Below are 19,343 nucleotides of genomic sequence, written 5' to 3'. Positions count from 1 at the left end.
CCTTGCCGAGATGTGAGCCCGATGGCCACATTCAAGGAAATGAAGTCGGGAAAATCTGGGTTTCCCTTTCTTGAAGAACATGAAGAACATGGACATGAAGAACATGGATGCAAAGATCATAACTTATCATTACAAAATCTGAGATTTCATGCTATGAATTCAAAAACATGGACCTGGGTACCCATACTCGAAAATTTTATGAAAACAAACACAAAAACATGAATCTTGATGCAAGCTTTCGGATCAAACAAGGCTTTTATTCAAGAACACATGAATAACACTTTCTCTTTCTAGAACCAAACTTTAAATCGATGCATGGCTTACAAATTGTACTCGATCATGCAATGCAGCTAGATGAACAATAAGAACAACAAGAGTAGATTAAGATTCTAACCTCAAAACACGAATCAAACGGTTTGAACTCTAAGGACCAAGCTTGGAAATCTATTTCCTCTCTAAGAACTCCTTCCCTCTGTTCTAGAGCTTCTCTCTCCTCAAGAACAAAGACATATAACAAATGATACATTTCTCTCTCTGCCGGCTGATTTAACACTCAGCTCGGACACGTGGCAACGGCTGGTTGGCTCTACTCAAAAAGGTGACTGAGTGAAAAGACAAGACTATGACAAAGTGTGTTCAACAAGCAAGATGGCATAGGCACTCCGGCAGGTAATGATCTTGGCTAAGGACAAGGCATCGGCAAGTAAGGGAACAATGATCTCGGCTATGAAGGACAACACTTGGCCTAGCTGTGCCACACCTCGGCCTAGATGTGCCACACCTCGGTCCAGGTCGCACCAATCCAGGAACAAGATCACTAGGTGCAGGGATAACATTTCGGCCTAGGTAATGACATCTCGGCCAATATGCCAGGGTGAAGGTGAAGGTGAAGGTGAAGGTCAGTCAAGGTGATCACAAGATGGTCCTAGGCATAAGAGGCTCAAAGGTGACCTAGGCTTAGGATGACCTCGGCTACACACACCAAGCAACAAACAAAGTAAAGCAAACTACACTTAAGCAAAACAAGACAAGATCCGTAATACAAGTTTAACAAGACGAAAACATATAATTGCATGTGGGCATGACCAAGATGGAGTGAGGGTTTGTTACATACTCCATCAACGGTAATTATTGGTTCGGTCCACCCATTCATGACAGATTGCCAAACTTTTTCATCTATAGATTTCAAAAACGATCTCATCCGAGCTTTCCAAAAAGAATAATTGGATCCGTCAAGTAGGGGTGGTCGAACCATAGAATTTCCCTCACGAATTGAATCCATTATCACAAATCAAACAAGATCTTGCTCAAAAGTTTTAAAGAAAAACACACAAGCAACCTGCTCTGATACCAATTGAAAAATCTAGAAATCCCCTACATATTGCTTTGTGATTATGTAACAATTTTAAGCAGTATATAACAATCTCAATCAAACAATCAAGATAAATCAACACAACGATTTTAACGTGAAAAAACCACAATTGGACACCTCCAACTGTGATTAAAAAACCACGGACAATAGCCACAAAACAATCCACTAAGAAGATTTAAAGGAATTACACAGGTATACTCTCAATTACCTAGCGAATCCACACCTAATTGAACCAACCTCTATGTGCCTCTTCCAACCCCGTCTTCACCTCGAAATTATCTTTACGATGAGCCACTCCAGAATCCACCGAAGAACAACTCTCTCTCTCTCTTGTGTATAACAAACAAAACCTTTGATGTACTCTCTTTAAACCATGAGTTGAATACTCAATAAGACATCAAAGAAAACTAACAAAATATCCCCAGATATAAACCTTAAGAACCAAAAAGAAGATCTGGAGGACTTAAATTGTTTTGGGAGAAAACCAAATATTTATAGAAAATCCAAAAGTAATCCTAGTTTTGGAAGAAAATCAACTTCTTAAAGAAATCCTTGTCAAATGGGATTGCCAATAATAAATCCTAACACTACTCATTTGCTACAAGCTGCACTTAAAAAAGTAATAGGCCAGGACACATCACAAGCTGGTTCATTGGTGGCTTTTGATCGTCTTAGATTTGATTTCAACTTCCACCGGCCACTTTTGGAGAATGAGCTCATGGAGATTGAAGGACTAATCAATAGCTAGATTGAGGACTCTCCACTTCTGCAAACTAAAGTGATGCCTCTAACTGATGCTAAAAAAGCTGGGGCTATTGCAATGTTCGGAGAAAAATATGGAGAACAGGTTCAAGCTTCTATAAAATCTTTTCTTTTGTACTACTGAGTTCGGACAGAAAATGGTGTTAAAATATACGCTCATTTCACAACACATAAATGCTGTAACTTATGGAACATACTTTTACATAGGATTTGATTTTTCCTTCAAATACTGTGATTATTTTAGGTACGTGTTGTAGAGGTTCCAGGTGTATCCATGGAACTATGTGGTGGCAATCATGTCAGCAGTACTTCTGAAATACGTGGCTTGAAAATAATCTCAGAACAGGGGATTGCATCTGGAATCAGACGTATAGAAGCCATTGTTGGTGATGCTTTTATCGAATGCTAGAGATAACTACATGAAACAGCTCTGCTCCACTCTCAAAGTATGTTTTCTTCTGTAATCTTTTTGCTAAATAAAGAACACTTGATTGTTTCCAATGTTTTCATTATTAAAATTCATTCTGCAAAGGTGAAAGCTGAAGATGTACCAGTCATGGTAGAAACACTATAAGGATCAGAATTTCATTTCAGTACATTATTTTAGTTAGCTTGGAAATAGAAACATGAGGAAAGCATAAAAAAATGTTTGTAAACAAAAACCAAAACCAACCTTAATGGATAATTGAACATGGCTACACTAAACAAGGTTTACGAATTGCGCGCATGCACACACACACACACACACACACATATATATATATAAAAGAAGAAGAATAAACAGACAACAAGAGGGTGATGTGCACAGTCTTATGCGTAATTGTTCACGATCTAAAACTAAAGCAGATGAGAGAGGTTGAAATACTATGATTATTTGGGTCTCAGGACATTTACTGTTTTTATTGATTACAATTTTTCTTCATCATCTAACGTGTGGCATTAAAGACATTTCCTGAGTTCCAATCTTGTAGCATATAACACTTCATATGCTTATTTGTACTTGTTCCTACTTTAGTGACTCATGCAGCCACACAGCTCTTGATTAAGGAATAGTGGTTCTGATTGAGAATGGGAATGGTGGTGTGCTGAAAATGGGAATCTTATTTTTTGGGGCTATTTTGAGATCCCATGGATTCTGTGATACAGCATTTGGTCTTTGAAAATGTAGTTTTTCCTGGAAACGATATGGGTTAAATTAAATCACAAGATGCAACTCCCTGTGGATAAGGTTTCATCAACCATCTCTTGTTTCTTTCCTTGGTTACTTTTCATATCTTTTTTTGCATATTTTGCAACCCGGGTTTCTTTTTCTTCTATTTATTTATTTATTTATTTATTTTTACATATATACTTAATGTTTGTAGTGATTATAACATAGAATTCAAACACTAATCTAAATTTGTGTGTGCTCTATATTTGTATTTAGGTCATCTGCTCATTGTGTCACACGGAACAAGATGTAAGTCTCCTCGCTGAAAAGCTTACATGATGATAAAAGTAAAAGCACTAGAATTATTATTTTTTTCTAGTAACAAGGTAGAAAGTGAGCAATGCTTTTCCCATATGGGCTACATTTATCAAAAGGCCAAGAAAATTGTGGGAATAAAGTAAAATTCATGCAATGGGTTTTAAGCTTTCTACCTTCTTATTTCAAGTTCAACAAAATTGCATCCAATGTGGGGTTTGCATGGGGAAGTATTATTGCTCAAAATCCAAATTTTTTGACGATGATGTAAGCCTCTTTGTTAGAATTTGTTCAAAAAAAAATTCACGCCTAGTTATTATATACTTGCGTAAACAATACGATTTCTATCTCTAGGTTTCGAAGAATCAATACCATTGTGATAAATGTGGAATCTGCAGGTTAAAATCGTTATCATGTTATTCCATTTTCTTTTCATTTCTGTTACAGTTCATATTTTTTCTGCACCCCCTTCTTTCTTCTGGTTTCTTTCTTTTCTAACTTCCCTTATAATGCATTTTAGTTAGTTTTATTTTCCTTCATAACGAATTCAATTTATATATATATATATATTTAATTTGGCTACACCACCTTAAAGTACTTTAAATAGTTACTTTCTTAATGAATTCCATTTTATCTAATTAATTTTTGTTATGTTTTCAAATCTCAGAACTGGAGGCAAAGAGAACTTTTTCCATTGTAATAAATGTGGTAAGCACCTATATGAATAGCATTTGAGTACCCTTTTCTTTTTTGTTGTTCATGGTTGTTTTATCATTCTTTCTGTTGGGAAAAATAACAAAAAAAACTACAAAAAAGTTGTTCATGAAGTGATGGCTTCGGGAAATTTGTTCTTTCTACTTCAGATTATTGCTATTCAAGGTTGATGAAGGATTCGCATATCTGCATAGAAAAAGCAATGCACCATAATTGCCCTGCTTGTTTTGAGGTAAACTTGAAAACAACTTAAAAGGCAAGAATAAATCTGCAAACTGTTTGTTCACGCTAAGTTGATCCATTTCTTTATGTAGTATCTTTTTGAGACAACAAAAGACATCGCAGTCTTGCCTTGTGGGCACACTATACACTTGCAATGTGTGAATGAGATGGAACAACATTTACAGTAAGTAAATGAGAAAATAGAGCAACTATATTATTTTCCTTATTTAAATAAACTCATATTTCTCTGCAAATACCTTTCATATTAACTCAAGTTTGTAGGTATTCATGCCTCGTTTGTTCAAAATGATATTGCGACATGTCTCAAGTGTGGCAAAGGCTTGATCACGAGGTATACCAATGATATCATGCTATACTTACCTTAATTGTATTTATTTGCAACATGGGTTTGTATCCCGATTGACCTGTTCAACAAAAAAAAATTCAGGTTGCTTCGACACCCATGCCTCAATTGTACAAAAATAAGATGGTAAAGATGTCATATTATAGCTAATCTGCAACTCTACGTATCTCTGACTTTGTCATTCCATGTATTAACAATTTGGTGTTGCGATTGATTAGGTTTGGATCCTCTGCAATGACTGTGGAGAGACATCTGAGATAAATTTTCACATTGTGGCACATTTAAGACATGAGGGAAGGGCAGGCATGTTGTTCATTGATTATTATTTACTGATTTAATTGTAGTTTTCATTTGTTTACAAGTATTCAGAGGCCAGTTTCATTTGAGACATGAAGGAAGGGCAAGCATGTTGTTCTTTGATTATTTACTGATTCTTAGTTTCACTTGTTGATCTATCTATTTTGCCTCTTGATTTCAATCTAATATCAAAAAAGTTATTAAAAATTGGACTAAATTGATACAATGTCAAAATTTCAAAAATAAAATTGATACAATTAGAACTATATGCATCAAATTGACATAAAATACAAACTAGGGGTAAGTGATTTGACTTTTATTGTTTCTATGAAATGAGACTACTAGGTTTAGTTAGGGATGTATTATTGGCAACAGCTGTAGAATGTTTTTATATTACATATTTCATGTTCTGTCATCATTCTACAAGAAATCTATGAGTGTTGTGCTACTTATGACCTGTCAAAACATGATGAGATGGGAAGTTCTAATTCATATAAAATTTATTAATTTTTTATTATTAATTCATTAGCATTTTAGATGGAAAAAATATGTTATCATGTCTCTTATTAGAAGAGAGGTGGGACTTAGTGGTTCTGTTCTGTGTATCATTGCTGATCTGTTTTGTTATGCTCTTGGATTACAAAATGGAGTGAGGCAGTGCTGAGAGAGTCTGGTTTTGATGTTCTGCTGCACTACTGGTCTGGTATTGTATTAGGATTGGGAGTTCATTTTGTAGCAGTTTTCTATGCTGAGTTGGATAAAGATGCACTTCTTAATCATATATTTTTTTCCTTGGTTCATGAAAAGAAGAAAAAGAAAGTGTCCTGTCTACCTATTTGTTCCATTACATGCTTCAAGTTTGCTAATTCTATCTAGTTGCACAGACAGTTAAGCTTGTTATGGATGAAAAGGCGAAGAGGTCAAAGGGGTATGCTTTTATTCAGTACACTAGTCAAGACGATGCCCTGCTAGCTCTAGAAAGCATGGATCATAAGGTAATAGGCGTATATTTGGTTGATATATTTCCACAAGAATGCTTACTTTATCATCATATAATAAAATACTAATTTATGGTCTTGTTTCTGTAGACTAACACCTTGTTTTCAAACAAAATTTGCTTATTGATGGTTAGGGACGGCTTAAAAATGGGAATATTGCTGCTATAAAGGTTCTTTCACCTGAATCAAGTCAAGGAGTAAAGGAGTTCTTGACAAAGATTAGAGTGATTTCAGATATAGAGCACCAAAATTTAGTCAAGCTCTATGGCTGTTGCGTGGATGAAGATCATAGAATTATGTTCTACAACTACATTGAGAATAACAGCCTTGCGCAAACACTTATTGGTAATTCCATCTATCCGTTCTTAGTTTGGTAGTCTTTGCACTTATTGGATTGGTAATTTAGTCCCCTGTTACAAGCCTTTTTTTTCTTTATCAACAAAAATAGTTTATTGATGTAAATTAATTGAGTACTACTTAGTATGTCAAACATACGTCAATAAAAGTTTATTGATGTAAATTAATTGAGTACTACTTAGTATGTCAAACATACATCAATAAAAATAAAAATAAAAGAAGGCGTAGGAGAAATGCATGAATGTTTAAGAACACATGTCAAGTAGGTTAGCACATGATCTCAACTAATCAAATGTAAGACCTAGGCTCAAAAAAAAAAAAAAAAAATAGTAATTGGCAAGGCACTAATTACCAGAACTAGTAGGTTCCCTGTGGGGGTTGTCAAACACATACAATAAATTGTTGTGTGCAATACTTTTCAGAAGAAAAAAAAAAGTGTGCAAGCCAGGATTCGATATTAGGGGTTTATAGTGTGAAATAGTTAAGAGGAATGCAATAGTAGTGGAAACGAGGATTTGAACTTTGGGGAGCAACTGGGAAATAATATTAAAAAAACATTAGGTACCACATGAGTGCTGCTAGGCCCGGAGTGATTGTCCTTGTGAAATCTTAAAATCATGGTTCGAGGCATGCCCTTGAATTTTAATGGATTTTAATCAAATCCCTGTTGGGTTACTTTAACTTCAGCCCTAGAGTTTTTCAGTTACATTGTAAATGTGATATATCTTAGTACATATCGATGCAGTGGGTTGCTATCGGTTGCCAATTCATAATGCATTTGTGATATAGGTTAGGTATGTGCACTTTTTGAAATTGGGAAATTATGCTTACATGAACAATCAACTAATTTTATTGTCTACTTTCTGGAAATAGTTTTAATATGGACACATATATGAGTTTGTTTGTTTAAAGATTTAGATTTTTTGGGATATCCTTTTTTGTTTTCCTTTGCTAAGTGCTTTTAGAGGGTGTTGTACAGGTTTTTTTGCAGGTTTGGGATCAAACAACACAGGAATATGAGAGAGGGAAAAAAAGCTAATTGGGCTTTGTTTTAAAGTTGTCATTGATCAATAGAGGCTGCTACCAGATCCTCTTTTTTGCTGGTGGCTGATGCTGCTGCTTGCTGGTCTGCTGCAGCTGTTGGTCTGCTGTTGCCACTGCCTTGGTGGCTGATGCTTGCTGGGCTATTGCTGCTGCAATGTTGCTGTGACGCGGCTGCTACTGGATGCTGGTCTGCTGCATAAGTTTGTGGGTGATTTGTCGTGCCGTTTTGCCTATCTTTGTTAGTTTCATGTTTTCATTTTGTTATCTGATGTTTCTACTGTGGGTTCACAATTTGGATGTATTTGGGTAATTTAGTGAGTTTACTCTTTTAAGTTTTCTACACTACTTCTAAAAGCAGTCTCAGTAGTGTTTTTTTGCTTGCACATCAACTTTAGATGATTTCCTATCAATGTTATTAGTTTGTAACAGTGGTGCCTGAGGGATGCCTCTTGTAAATCTGTAAATCTTATAAAAATATATAAATTATTTTCAATTATTTTTGTCGGGAAATGTGTTGTCAAAAATTTATTTTTGTCCACTCATATTGTGTTGCTAGAAGTGTATTTTTTGCCAATGTCAATTTGTCGTTGCCAAAAGTAAAGCTTTATCGACAAACAAATCGTCGGCAAATGGCAATATTTACCGATGTAAATGTGTTGCCAAAAGTTTACTTTTGCCACTCATATTGTGTTGCTAAAAGTGTATTTTTTGCCAATGCTAATTTGTAGTTGCCAAAAGTGAAGTTTTATCGACAAACAAATCGTAGGCAAATGACAACATTTACCGACGTAAATGTGTCGCCAAAAGTTTACTTCTACCGACGCATAGTTTGTTGCTAAAAGTATAGTTTTTGCCCATGCAAATTTGTGTTGCGAAAAGTGCCACCCAATCATCATATTTGAATGACTTTTACCGACGCAAGGTAAATTGCCGACGATGGATGAAGGCTTTTATCAACGACTATGTTCGTCGCTAAAGGCATTACTTTTACAAACGCAATGATAATTTCATCGGCAAAAACTTTTTGCCGACTCACTTTTGCCTACGGGTTGCCAACGTAGCTTTGTGTGTCGGCAAAACTCTTTGCCGACGAATTTTCCGTTTTAGCAACATATTTTGTTGCGTTGCGAAAAATGTAATTTCTTGTAGTGATAGTTGTGGGAAGATTTGGAGCTTGATGTACGAACATTTGTTTGGGAAAACATTTTGTAAAAACTTTACTTTGAAGCTTTTTTTTTTGGTAATTATTATTTCAAAGTATACATTTTGAATTTTATTTGTATTAGAACTGGAGGATTCGTATGATAGCTATAGTGGAGGTTGAGATAATGCCTCTGACCTCATTTGGTTGCTTCTATGAAAGTCAATAGTGGCCTTGAACTTTGCCCAAATGAGTTCCAGTGCGATGTTGGTGCAAATTGTTGACAAAAATGAAGCCAAAATCATTTTTAGTGCTATTTAGTTTTATTACAGGTATTTTTTTAGTTCAATCACATAAAATTAGCACAATTTCAAAAAAAAAAAAAAAAGATATCATGGTGTTTTTTAAAACGCCACGTAAACCTTAAATCTAACAGTCAGATTTTTAAAATAAAAGATATGACGGCGTTTCAAAAACGTCGCTAAATATCATAGTGACGTCATAATACCAGTAGGGTAGGACATTTGGCGGCATTTTTAAAAACGCCACCTATACTAATATGCCGACGTTTTTCAAACGCCATAAAGCTATAGCGACGGCCGCGTTGTCGACATTTGGTACTAAACGTCACAAAAAGAATTAGCGATGTTTTTAGTACCTATAGCGGCGCCGCTAAAAGTGGATTTTCCAACAGTGCGGGAAGCTTGTCTGGTCAACCCCGCCGGATAGCCATCCTGCTGCTGTTGTTACCATGTCCGGAACATTTCACAAGAGGTTAGTCATATATATAAAATAGATAGCAAGTTTGATTTTGAAAATATATTTATATTTTTTTGAATGTTCACTCAATTAAATTTTATATGAATAATTTGTTTGAAGAAATGAACTGTTTGAATTTCCAATGTAAACAGTACCTTGTTGTTTATTTTCTTGGATTGGAAATAATCCTTGCTAAATTAATTAGGGGCTTTTATCCATCAAAATGCCTTCTAATATGCAAAAATTTCATTATGGTGAGTTAATTTATATAATTTATTTTTTGAAAGATTCGAATTTTCCTTGAAGCCCAAACTGATGCATTTTATCCATCCGTTAGTTTAATATACACGATGTATTTTTCCCCATCTCCCTTCCTTTTTCATATGTCATGAATGGAATCAGTTTGAGCAGTGGATAATTGCAGAATTGGGTCTTGATAGAGTGATGATACATGTCCTCTACAAAGGTGGAAATTTGAAACAGAAATTTTCTTGCATTACTAAAGATGGATTCCCCAACATTTGCAATCAGGATCCTTTGTGTTTATTCTATGTGAAAGGGATGTTAAGAAATCCTAGAGATAATGCACTTCCTGAATCGACACAAGTTTAGATACACAATATGAATATCTGAACTTCAAAATCTACAGGGGAACATTCTTTTCATTGTGGTACGAGTTTGCTACGGGAAAAATATAAGAAATTTTATGCTATGTTTAGATTTTTTATTTGAGTATGGATTTGTGGAAGACCAAAAAAAAGGAAGAAAAAAAAAGGGGAGACTTATTTATAAGTCCTATTTCAGGCACTTATGCTATGTTAGGTCCTGTGAAATTTCTTATAGAGTCTCAAGTCCTATTTAGATAAGAATGTATTCCACAAGATCCTATTTGCGAAACGTAACGTGACACGTTACGTTATGCTTATGTAGCTGTCACGTTACGTTTATGTAGGTGTCATGTTACATCACGTTACGTTTATGTAATGTCCCATCTGATATGGTCACGTTACGTTACATTTATGTAGGTGTCACGTTACGTTTCGCAAACTTAATCTATGGTAACATTCAATTTCCTATATAGGAAATTGAATGTTACCATAGATCATATCTATGTGAATGTGAATTTCAAAATACACGAACAAGTAATATTTTCACATTCAATTTAAAAAATCAAAAACCTAGTAAGTTTGCAAAACGGAACGTGACACGTTACATTACGTTTATGTAGGTGTCACGTTATGGTGTCACGTTATGTTTATGTAATGTCCCATCTGATATGGTCACGTTACGTTACGTTTATGTAGGTGTCACGTTACGTTTCGCAAACTTAATCTATGGTAACATTCAATTTCCTATATATGATTTTACTATTATTTATGATATTAACAAATAATATTGAGGGTAAATGTGTCTACAAACTTCACACAGGACTTATGAGAACATAAGTCTTTTCGTAGAACCATATGTAGCATAAGTCTCCCTAATAGGACTTATAAATAATTTTCCCAAAAAAGGGGGGGGGGGGGATTTTTTTTACCACTACTTAAAGTCTAGATTCAACAGTCTGAGGTTTCAACAATAGCAACTTGGAAAAAAGTAGGTGAAAAATTCATAAGTAAATAATAGTTATAACACCCAAGACCCATAAAAAATGATAATCAACATTTCAAAAGGGGTATGTTTATTCCGATGGGAAACTCATGCATCGACTTTATTCCTTTATTTGTGTAATATCCATTTCTGGATCCAATAGCTATCGTAAAGAAATTTCACGAAAAGGTGTAGCTAAAGTCTTCTTGCAAACAAGCAACTCTTGAGATACGCATAGCATTGTTGGACGAGATCTTGGCTTAGAATGCATACATGCAAGTGCCACAATAGCAACTAGAACAATGTTCCTTACAACCATTGGATTAGTTGGATGTGGAATGCGCGAGTCTAAGATATCAGTTAGCATTAAGTTTTGTGTAGACGGCAATGCTAATGATGAGAGGAGTTCTCCTGGATGCCTTCCCATGATAATTTCTAGTGCTACTACCCCAAAGCTATAAACATCACACTTTTCAGTCACAACCATTGTGTAGGCAAGTTCTGCACAAACAAAAAGATTACTAAAAGAAACTCTATATTTTTACTTCCAATTTTAAAGCAAGTTAATGACAAATAATTATGTGAAATATTTATCTATCATTGACTTAGGATAAAAAATTGTTAGCCACTAAATATGTATGTCACTAATATTATTTTTAAAAAAATTAGGCCATTTTTTTTCCGCTTTTTATTGAAAAAATAAATACGAATAAAGGAAAAACACTGTTGTTACCTGGGGCAATATATCCGTAAGTGCCTGCAATTATGGTTTGATTCGATGAATCGGGATATAACAATCTAGCAGTTCCAAAGTCGCCAATGAAAGCCTTCATTTCAGAGTTCAACAGAATGTTGTTGGTCGATATGTCTCGATGGACAATAAGTGGGTTGCAATCATGATGCAGGTAGGATAGAGCATGCGCTATTGATTTAACGATGTTTACCCTCTGAGTCCATCCTAATTCAACAGCTTCGACCTCAATTCTCAGGGCACAAAACAAGCTTCCCCTTTCCATGTACTCAAACACCAAGAACATGCATCTATTGTGCAAACAAAACCCATAAAGCTTCACTATGTTTCGGTGCCGTATGTTAGTTAACATTTGCACCTCATTTCTAAAACTCTTGCCAAAAGTAGGCTCCTCTACTTCGAAACGATGGAGTTTCTTCAAGGCAACTACTTTGCCACTCGGCAACTGAACTCTATACACGCTGCCATAACCGCCGGTTCCAATGCAATATCTGATGTCAAAATCATTTGTTGCTTTGATGATGTCTTCATATGCAATTCTTCCATCATAATTCCATATCGAGCAAATATCCCCATTTTTCATTGCTCTTTCCTTAGCTTCTTTTTTATGGGTCTTGCGACAACGAAAACACGCAAATGCAAGTAAACTAAGGAAAATTGTGATAAGGAAAAAAATGAGAAGAGTAAGCATCACTATCCTTTTCTTGGAAGAATTTATTGCTTGTGATAGGGGTGGACAATCATATCCATATTGTGGGATTTGATGGTTGAGAGGATTGTATGACAAGTCAAGACCGTTTATGGAGTAAACACTGCATGGGACTTCACCAGAGAGATTATTGTGGGAGAGATTTAAGTACTGTAATTGCAACAAACATGCAAGTGTGGTTGGTATTGTTCCATTCAAATAATTGTCATTCAATCTTAAGTACTCCAAATGGTCAAGCTGTTCTAGCTCCTTTGGGATAGGCCCGTTAAGAAAATTATGAGAGAGGTCCAGATACTGAAACCTATTGGGAGCTTCGATTTGTGGTAATTGGCCTAAAAGTTGGTTTGATGACAAATCGAGATAGCTAAGCTTAATCAACGTACCTATTGAAGATGGGATCTTACCTGTAAGGAGGTTATGGCTAAGGTTCAATTGTGCCAATTGCATCAAATCTCCTATTTCTTGAGGAATGGAACCGTTGAGTCGATTTGAATAAAGATGGAGATAGGTCAGATTTGTCAATTGACCAATAGATGAAGGTATTGGACCATAAAGGTTATTATCACTTATATCCATAAGAATCAAGTTCTTTAGCATTCTTATTTCCTGAGGGATGGAACCGTTGAGTCGATTTGAAGAAAGATGGAGATAGGTCAGATTAGTCAATTGACCAATAGAGGAAGGGATTGAACCAATAAGGATATTATCACCTACATCCATATGCACCAAATTCTTTAACTGACCAATACATGAAGGGATTGGACCAGTGATAGTAGTATAATATATGCGAAGTTCTACTAGTTGGGTGAGGTTTCCCAGGGTAAGAGGTAGTAAACCTTCAAGATTTTTGTTGCTTGAGAGGTCAAGGAAGGTGAGCTTTGATAGAGTACCAATTTCCTCGGGGATGCTTCCAGTTAAGTTACAGAAGCTGAGATCGAGAACTTCAAGGTTTGGGAAGGAAGTCCAATCCATGTTTTCAAGCTTTCGGTGGGGGGAAGAATAAGAACAAAGGAAAATCCGAACGACACTTCCTGCCTCATTGCAAGTGATGCCTTCCAACTGACAATGATTTGCATGAGAAAAGTTTCCCCACCAACTGCTATTGAGTAGAGCTTTGTCCTCTAACGATGATAATGATGATGAATTCACAGTTGCTGACACTAAGAAAATATTAGTAGCCGCAATGCATAGTGCTACGAGTAGAGCAGAATAAAAAGAAGGCGGCGATACGTTATTTTTACTCAAAATTGATGTATGTATGGCACTTTGTAGCTCTAAAATAATGCGAGCATGTATGTAATGCAATGCATACTCAGATCAGAGCTCTAGCAGGCTTTTTAAAAATATTGATGTGAGACTCACGATATTGACCCAGGCACAAGGAGTCAGTGAAGCAAGAGAGTCTTTGTAACTATTTCAGTCTTCCTCTCTGGGCGTTATTGTGGCGAAAATTATACCAACTTTCCTTCTAGCTTCCTGAATGTCGAAATCATGATCCATGACTTGAGAGAGCCATTGATTGAATTAGGGACATATCAAACAGTCCACATTCATTTAAACTTGCTTGGGCACAGCTTTTGATTTTTCACGAAAAAGTGAGAAAATGTGCATAAATTAAACAGTCCACTCTCTCAACTTTGATTGTTAAAGACACAGAAAAAAGTTAAGGTTGTACACACCACATAAGATGGCAGATATAGTACTAGCTTGAGAGGAAAATGTTACAAAAAAAAGCTGTTTCAAGTATGGTTCATTATAGTGTTTCCGCGCCATTTCCATACTGTACCTCAATTATTATCAAATGTAGACACTTTTTAGCTCATAAATTATATTAATTTTTCAAACTTAATGATTTGGTAATTTATTAGAATATCTAGGTAACTCTCTCTCAAATTTTTTTTAATCATCAACTAATTATCTCATTTACACATTATTAAATCTAAAAAATAAATTTATATATCATTATTAAATCTAAAAAATAAATTTATATATCATTTTTAAAACATCAACATTTTCTGTACATAAATTGCACTTAGAAATTCATAACAATTTTCTTGACAAATTTAAGTAAAGTTTTTCTTCAACCCCTAGGAGGGGCACACAACCATCACATTAATTTGGACAAAATGCATTTCAGTCTCCAAACCGAAAGTAATCCTAATTATGGAATTTGCTTTCCGACGGTCTTTACTGGACAATGGAAATTATGTAAACTACCACTTCCAATTTTTATTTTAGGACTAGTTTTGTTTTGGACAAATTACACTTTTTTTCCTTTATGTTGGGCTACTTATTTGCTCTTTTTTTTTTTCTCACTTTAGAGTAAATTTGAACAAAGGACAAATTTTACTCCGAAAAGTAAATTTACTCCGTTGGCATGGAGTAAATTTTTTACTCCGAAACTTTTTTACTTTTAAAAAATTTATCAGTCTATATATCTTCTTTCTCTGATTTTGATTGAAGGTATACGGACTGAATACTGATTTCATCAACGATGCTTGACCAAATACAAAGTAAAATCCAATTGCCCAAATTCATTGACCTTTGTTCTTGGCTTTTGATTTATCACAATAAATAAATAAGCAGTATGCTTATATATAGTGATGAATCATTCATATCTCAACTCTAATGTGTTATTACTTTTATATATATATATATATATATAACAACGTAGCTATTATTTTTCATATAATTTGATTTTTCATAGTTAGGATGATTTTTTTGTAAAAAACTTTTTGTTTAGTATTTAATGTGACACAATTACAATTATTAGTGTAATAAATCTTACGTTGCTAAAATGAAACAGGTCCCTTTTATCAAAAACAATGCTAGCATGTCCAAAAAGAAAAAAAAAATTATTTTATTATAAAGGTCCAATATCAATTTCAAAAGTTGAGTATAGTACTCCCATGCCACTTGAACCAATAGAGAGAAAGGTACATTTTGGTAATTAGAAAAAAAAAATTAATTTATCGATTTATTGACTTATTTAAATGACATTAACTTTTTACTTTTTTTTTGTACATTAAAATAAAAAAATAAAAAATAAAAAACTTTTTTCCTACTTTAAAATCCGCCAAAGTGAACAAGAGAAAAGCTAGTCCACTTTCTATCGTGATGTATGCCCAGGGAAGGTACACAGTAATGTCTGTGTTCTTTTCAGCTTGCATGCACTTCAATTTTTATGAAAGGTCTCCTATATACTAGTACTGGGGCTAACTATCTATTCAGAAGTCGAGCAACGTATCAATAACGGAATGACTTTTCCACAATTGACGACTTAAATCGTACTCACTTCAATCCCTATGCCACGTATACTATTTACTTTTTTGACAACGGCTTGTTTGGTAGAATTTTTTTTGAAATTAAAAGTTGATAATAAAAAAATAGAAGTTGTATCCTTATCTTAGTTCAAAAAAAAGTATCCTTATCTCACCTTTTAAATAATCATTTTTTTTTAATTTATTTAAACTATTTTTAGCTAATAAGTTATAAGTAGAAGTTGTACCAAACAGTTTGACACAGACTACAAAATCAAAATAAGCTATAATCACTCCAAAAGCTTTAACAAACAGTCCCAACATCATGGCAACGTTTGATTTAATTTTTAAATTAATATTTAGATTAAAAAATTAAAAAACATATTTTATTAATAATTTTTTTAAATTATTAATTTTCTCTTCTCTCTCCTTTTTTTATTAATAAATAAATAAGTAAATAAATTTTTTTTTCTCTCTCACACCTATTTATTCAACTACAAAAAAATAAAAATAAAAAATAAAACTACAAATTATCCTAAAATTATTTTCAAAACTCATAAACAAACCAATTTTTAATTTTCAAAACTCTTTTCAACAACTTATTTTTCAAAATACAATTCAAAACTCTTTTCAAAAACTAAAATGAATGGAGCCCATGTGTTTGTGATGGGAGATCAGTGTAATTCACTCTGGCCCCTTTTGGGAAGGCAAAAAAAAAAAAAAAAAAAAAAATCAATTTATTGGCTTATTGGCTTATTTGAGATCATAACACCTCTCTACTTTTTTGTATATTTTTTCAAAAAAAACCAATAAGTCAAAAAAAAAAAAATCTACTTCCCAAGATAGGCCTCTATTCTTATTTTTTTGAGCTATGTATCTATTCAATTGGGTGTACACAACACTACTATAAAATTTTTAAAAGACCAGATAATTTTGAGAAGTCGGCTCCACGAGTGGTACTGCGTATCCGTGCTTGCATTATATTCAAGAATCCAACCCAAGTGATGCAATATGAATTGCAAGATGTTTGATGTAAAACTCACATTATCAGTGAGTCAATACATGATAGTTGGCACACTAACCATCACATTAATTTTTGATAAGTTACATTTTAACTTAATTTAAAACTAAAAATTTGAACCCAAAAAAATCCATAGAAAATCTTATCCCAACCCACACATAAACGGCGCAATAATTTGGACAACTTGCATTTCATTTTATTAAAGCAACTCATCCATCCACATCTTCGAAATTTTCATGACTCGCTCCCTCTTGATCTTTTCTTTCTTCATTCTCATTTCTTGTATTTGTATTTTTTAATGAGCTAAATTATTCTCGAGATTATTATAATTCATCTTTTGTATCAATTTAGTATATATATAACGGCTTAAAAACAATCAATTTCTAAATTGTTAAAAATGATCCTAACTAGTTATTAGAAGATCTCAACCTTCATGGCAATGGAAGTCGAACGAGCTGGGGTCAACCCATATGCTAGAAATAGTAGACAACACTGAAATTTTAAAATATCACTCCTAAATTCACTCATAATAACGTGACAACTAAAATATTGAGTTCATGTATGCATCAATTTATTTATTTTTCATTTATGTTCTTTTTCATAGTAAAAGTTTATGAATACAGAAATCGATCACCCTATCACATGAGGTGTCCCACACCCATGTAACTGGGTTGTGTGTTGTGTTCTGTTATGAAATGTGGTGGAAGCATACCAATTGTAGTAAAAATCAGAGTTGTTAATATGGATGTATGCGAGATTGTTGCATCTTGTTCAAATATGAGAGATTACCAGAACTCAAATTCTACAAGATCTAGAGGGGAACATTCTTTTCTGTGGCTTGGGATTGCTGCACGGAAAACATATTTTAAAAAAATATTTTAAAAAAATAACAATTGATGTTTGATAATATATAACAATCCTCATACATAATAGTTGTAACAACAAGGTCCCGAAGAAAATATGATACTCAACATTTCTAAATAGACATTTTTCTTTTATGGGGAGTGAAATTGCATGAAGAGCTGTAATTGAAGTCTTCATTCGAGAAAGAAACTCTTGAGATACGCATTGCATTGTTGGGCGAGATCTTGACTCAGAATGCACACATGCAAATGCCATCATAGCAAATAGAACAATGTTCCCTACAACCACTGGATTAGTTGGAGGCAGAAGGCGCGGGTCTGAGACATCAGTTAGCATTATGTTTGGAGCAGATCGTGATCCAATGATGAGAGGAGTTCTCCTGGATGCCATCCCATGATTGTTTCTAGTGCTACCACCCCAAAGCTATAAGCATCACACTTTTCAGTCACAACATAGTATAGGTAAGTTATGCAAAAACAAAAAATTAATAATAAAAAAATCATAGACTTCACTTTCTCCTTTATGAAATTAATGAAGTGTGATTCTTTGAAATGTTGAATCTATCATCAATAATTGAGTTTGAAAAAAAAAAAATTGATAATCACTAAAATATTTAAACATTTTAGATTATTTTTCCCTCTTTATTTGAAAGCATAAATACGTATAAAAGAAAAAAGTATTATTTTGCTACTTGGGACAATATATCCGTAAGTGCCTGCAATTGTTGTTTGATTCAATGCATCTGGATATAGCAATCTAGCAGTGCCAAAGTCAGAGACAAAAGTCTCCAATTCAGAGTTCAATAGAATGTTGTTCCTAGATATGTCTCGATGAACAATAGGAGGTGTGCAATCATGATGCAAGTAGGATAGAGCATGAGCTATTGCTTTAATGATGTTTACCCTTCGAGTCCATCCTAATTCAACAGCTTCGACATCCGTTCTTAGGGCATAAAACAAGCTTCCCCTTTCCATGTACTCATACACCAGGAACATGCATTTGTTGTGCAAACAGAACCCATAAAGATTCAGTATGTTTCGGTGCCGTATATTAGTTAACATTTGCACCTCATTTCTAAAACTCTTGTCAAAAGCTGGTTCCTCTGCTTTGAAACGATGGAGTTTCTTCAAGGCAACTATTTTTTCATTTGGCAACTGAGCTCTGTATACGCTACCATAACCGCCAGTTCCAATACAATATTTGATGTCAAAGTCATTTGTTGCCTTGATGATGTCTTCATATGCAATTCTTCCATTGTAATTCCATATTGAGCAAATATCCCCATTTTTTATTGTGTTTGCCTCAGTTTGGTTTTTTTGGGTCTCACGACGATGAAAGCATGCAAATGCAAGTAAGATAAGGAAAACTATGGCTGAAGTAATAATAGTTGTTATGCGTACGGCTATGAGTACAACAAAACAAACATCAGACAACATATTATTGTACTCATAATTGAATGAATGTATGGATTTTCTAAATATGCATCCTTGGATCGAAGCTCTAGTATCTTTCTAAAATATTGGTGTCACTCACAATCTTGACCCAAGCACAAGGAGAGTCAGGCCAGAATAGTCATTGTGATGACAAATAAAATACATGTATATATAGATATAAAGTGACCACAAATATATGAACCTTCCTTCTACATTCCTG

At 34.1% G+C, this 19,343-nt stretch overlaps 1 protein-coding gene and 2 pseudogenes across 1 annotated transcript; 1 reads left to right on the top strand and 2 right to left on the bottom strand.

The window, feature by feature from the left end:
- The first annotated feature begins 3,202 nt into the window (after nucleotides 1-3,202).
- Nucleotides 3,203-7,795, top strand: LOC114310914 (E3 ubiquitin-protein ligase RZFP34-like; annotated as a pseudogene).
- Nucleotides 7,796-11,248: 3,453 nt separating this feature from the next.
- On the bottom strand, nucleotides 11,249-13,560 carry LOC114310913 (leucine-rich repeat receptor-like serine/threonine-protein kinase At1g17230). Its single transcript, XM_082921346.1, has 2 exons — nucleotides 11,819-13,560; nucleotides 11,249-11,586 (listed from the first exon to the last, which is right to left on the bottom strand). The coding sequence occupies exons 1-2, from the start codon at nucleotides 13,515-13,517 to the stop codon at nucleotides 11,249-11,251; spliced, it is 2,037 nt and encodes a 678-aa protein (XP_082777472.1). The 5' UTR covers nucleotides 13,518-13,560.
- Nucleotides 13,561-17,611: 4,051 nt separating this feature from the next.
- On the bottom strand, nucleotides 17,612-19,126 carry LOC114310912 (MDIS1-interacting receptor like kinase 2 pseudogene; annotated as a pseudogene).
- Between the last annotated feature and the right edge of the window lie 217 nt (nucleotides 19,127-19,343).

Source organism: Camellia sinensis, chromosome 1, assembly GCF_055761805.1.
Source record: "Camellia sinensis isolate YWXY chromosome 1, ASM5576180v1, whole genome shotgun sequence".
Lineage (NCBI taxonomy): Eukaryota > Viridiplantae > Streptophyta > Magnoliopsida > Ericales > Theaceae > Camellia > Camellia sinensis.
The sequence above is the reverse complement of the archived record's forward strand: the minus strand, read 5'-3'. Positions and strand labels throughout refer to the sequence as shown.

Bases quoted from the DNA above. Each gene is read 5' to 3' on its own strand.
- LOC114310913 (XM_082921346.1), bottom strand. From the start codon at position 13,517: ATGGATTGGACTTCCTTCCCAAACCTTGAAGTTCTCGATCTCAGCTTC. The intron at 11,587-11,818 runs GTAACAACAGTG...TTGTTTGTGCAG, and splicing joins TTACGGATATATTGCCCCAG to AACTTGCCTACACAATGGTT.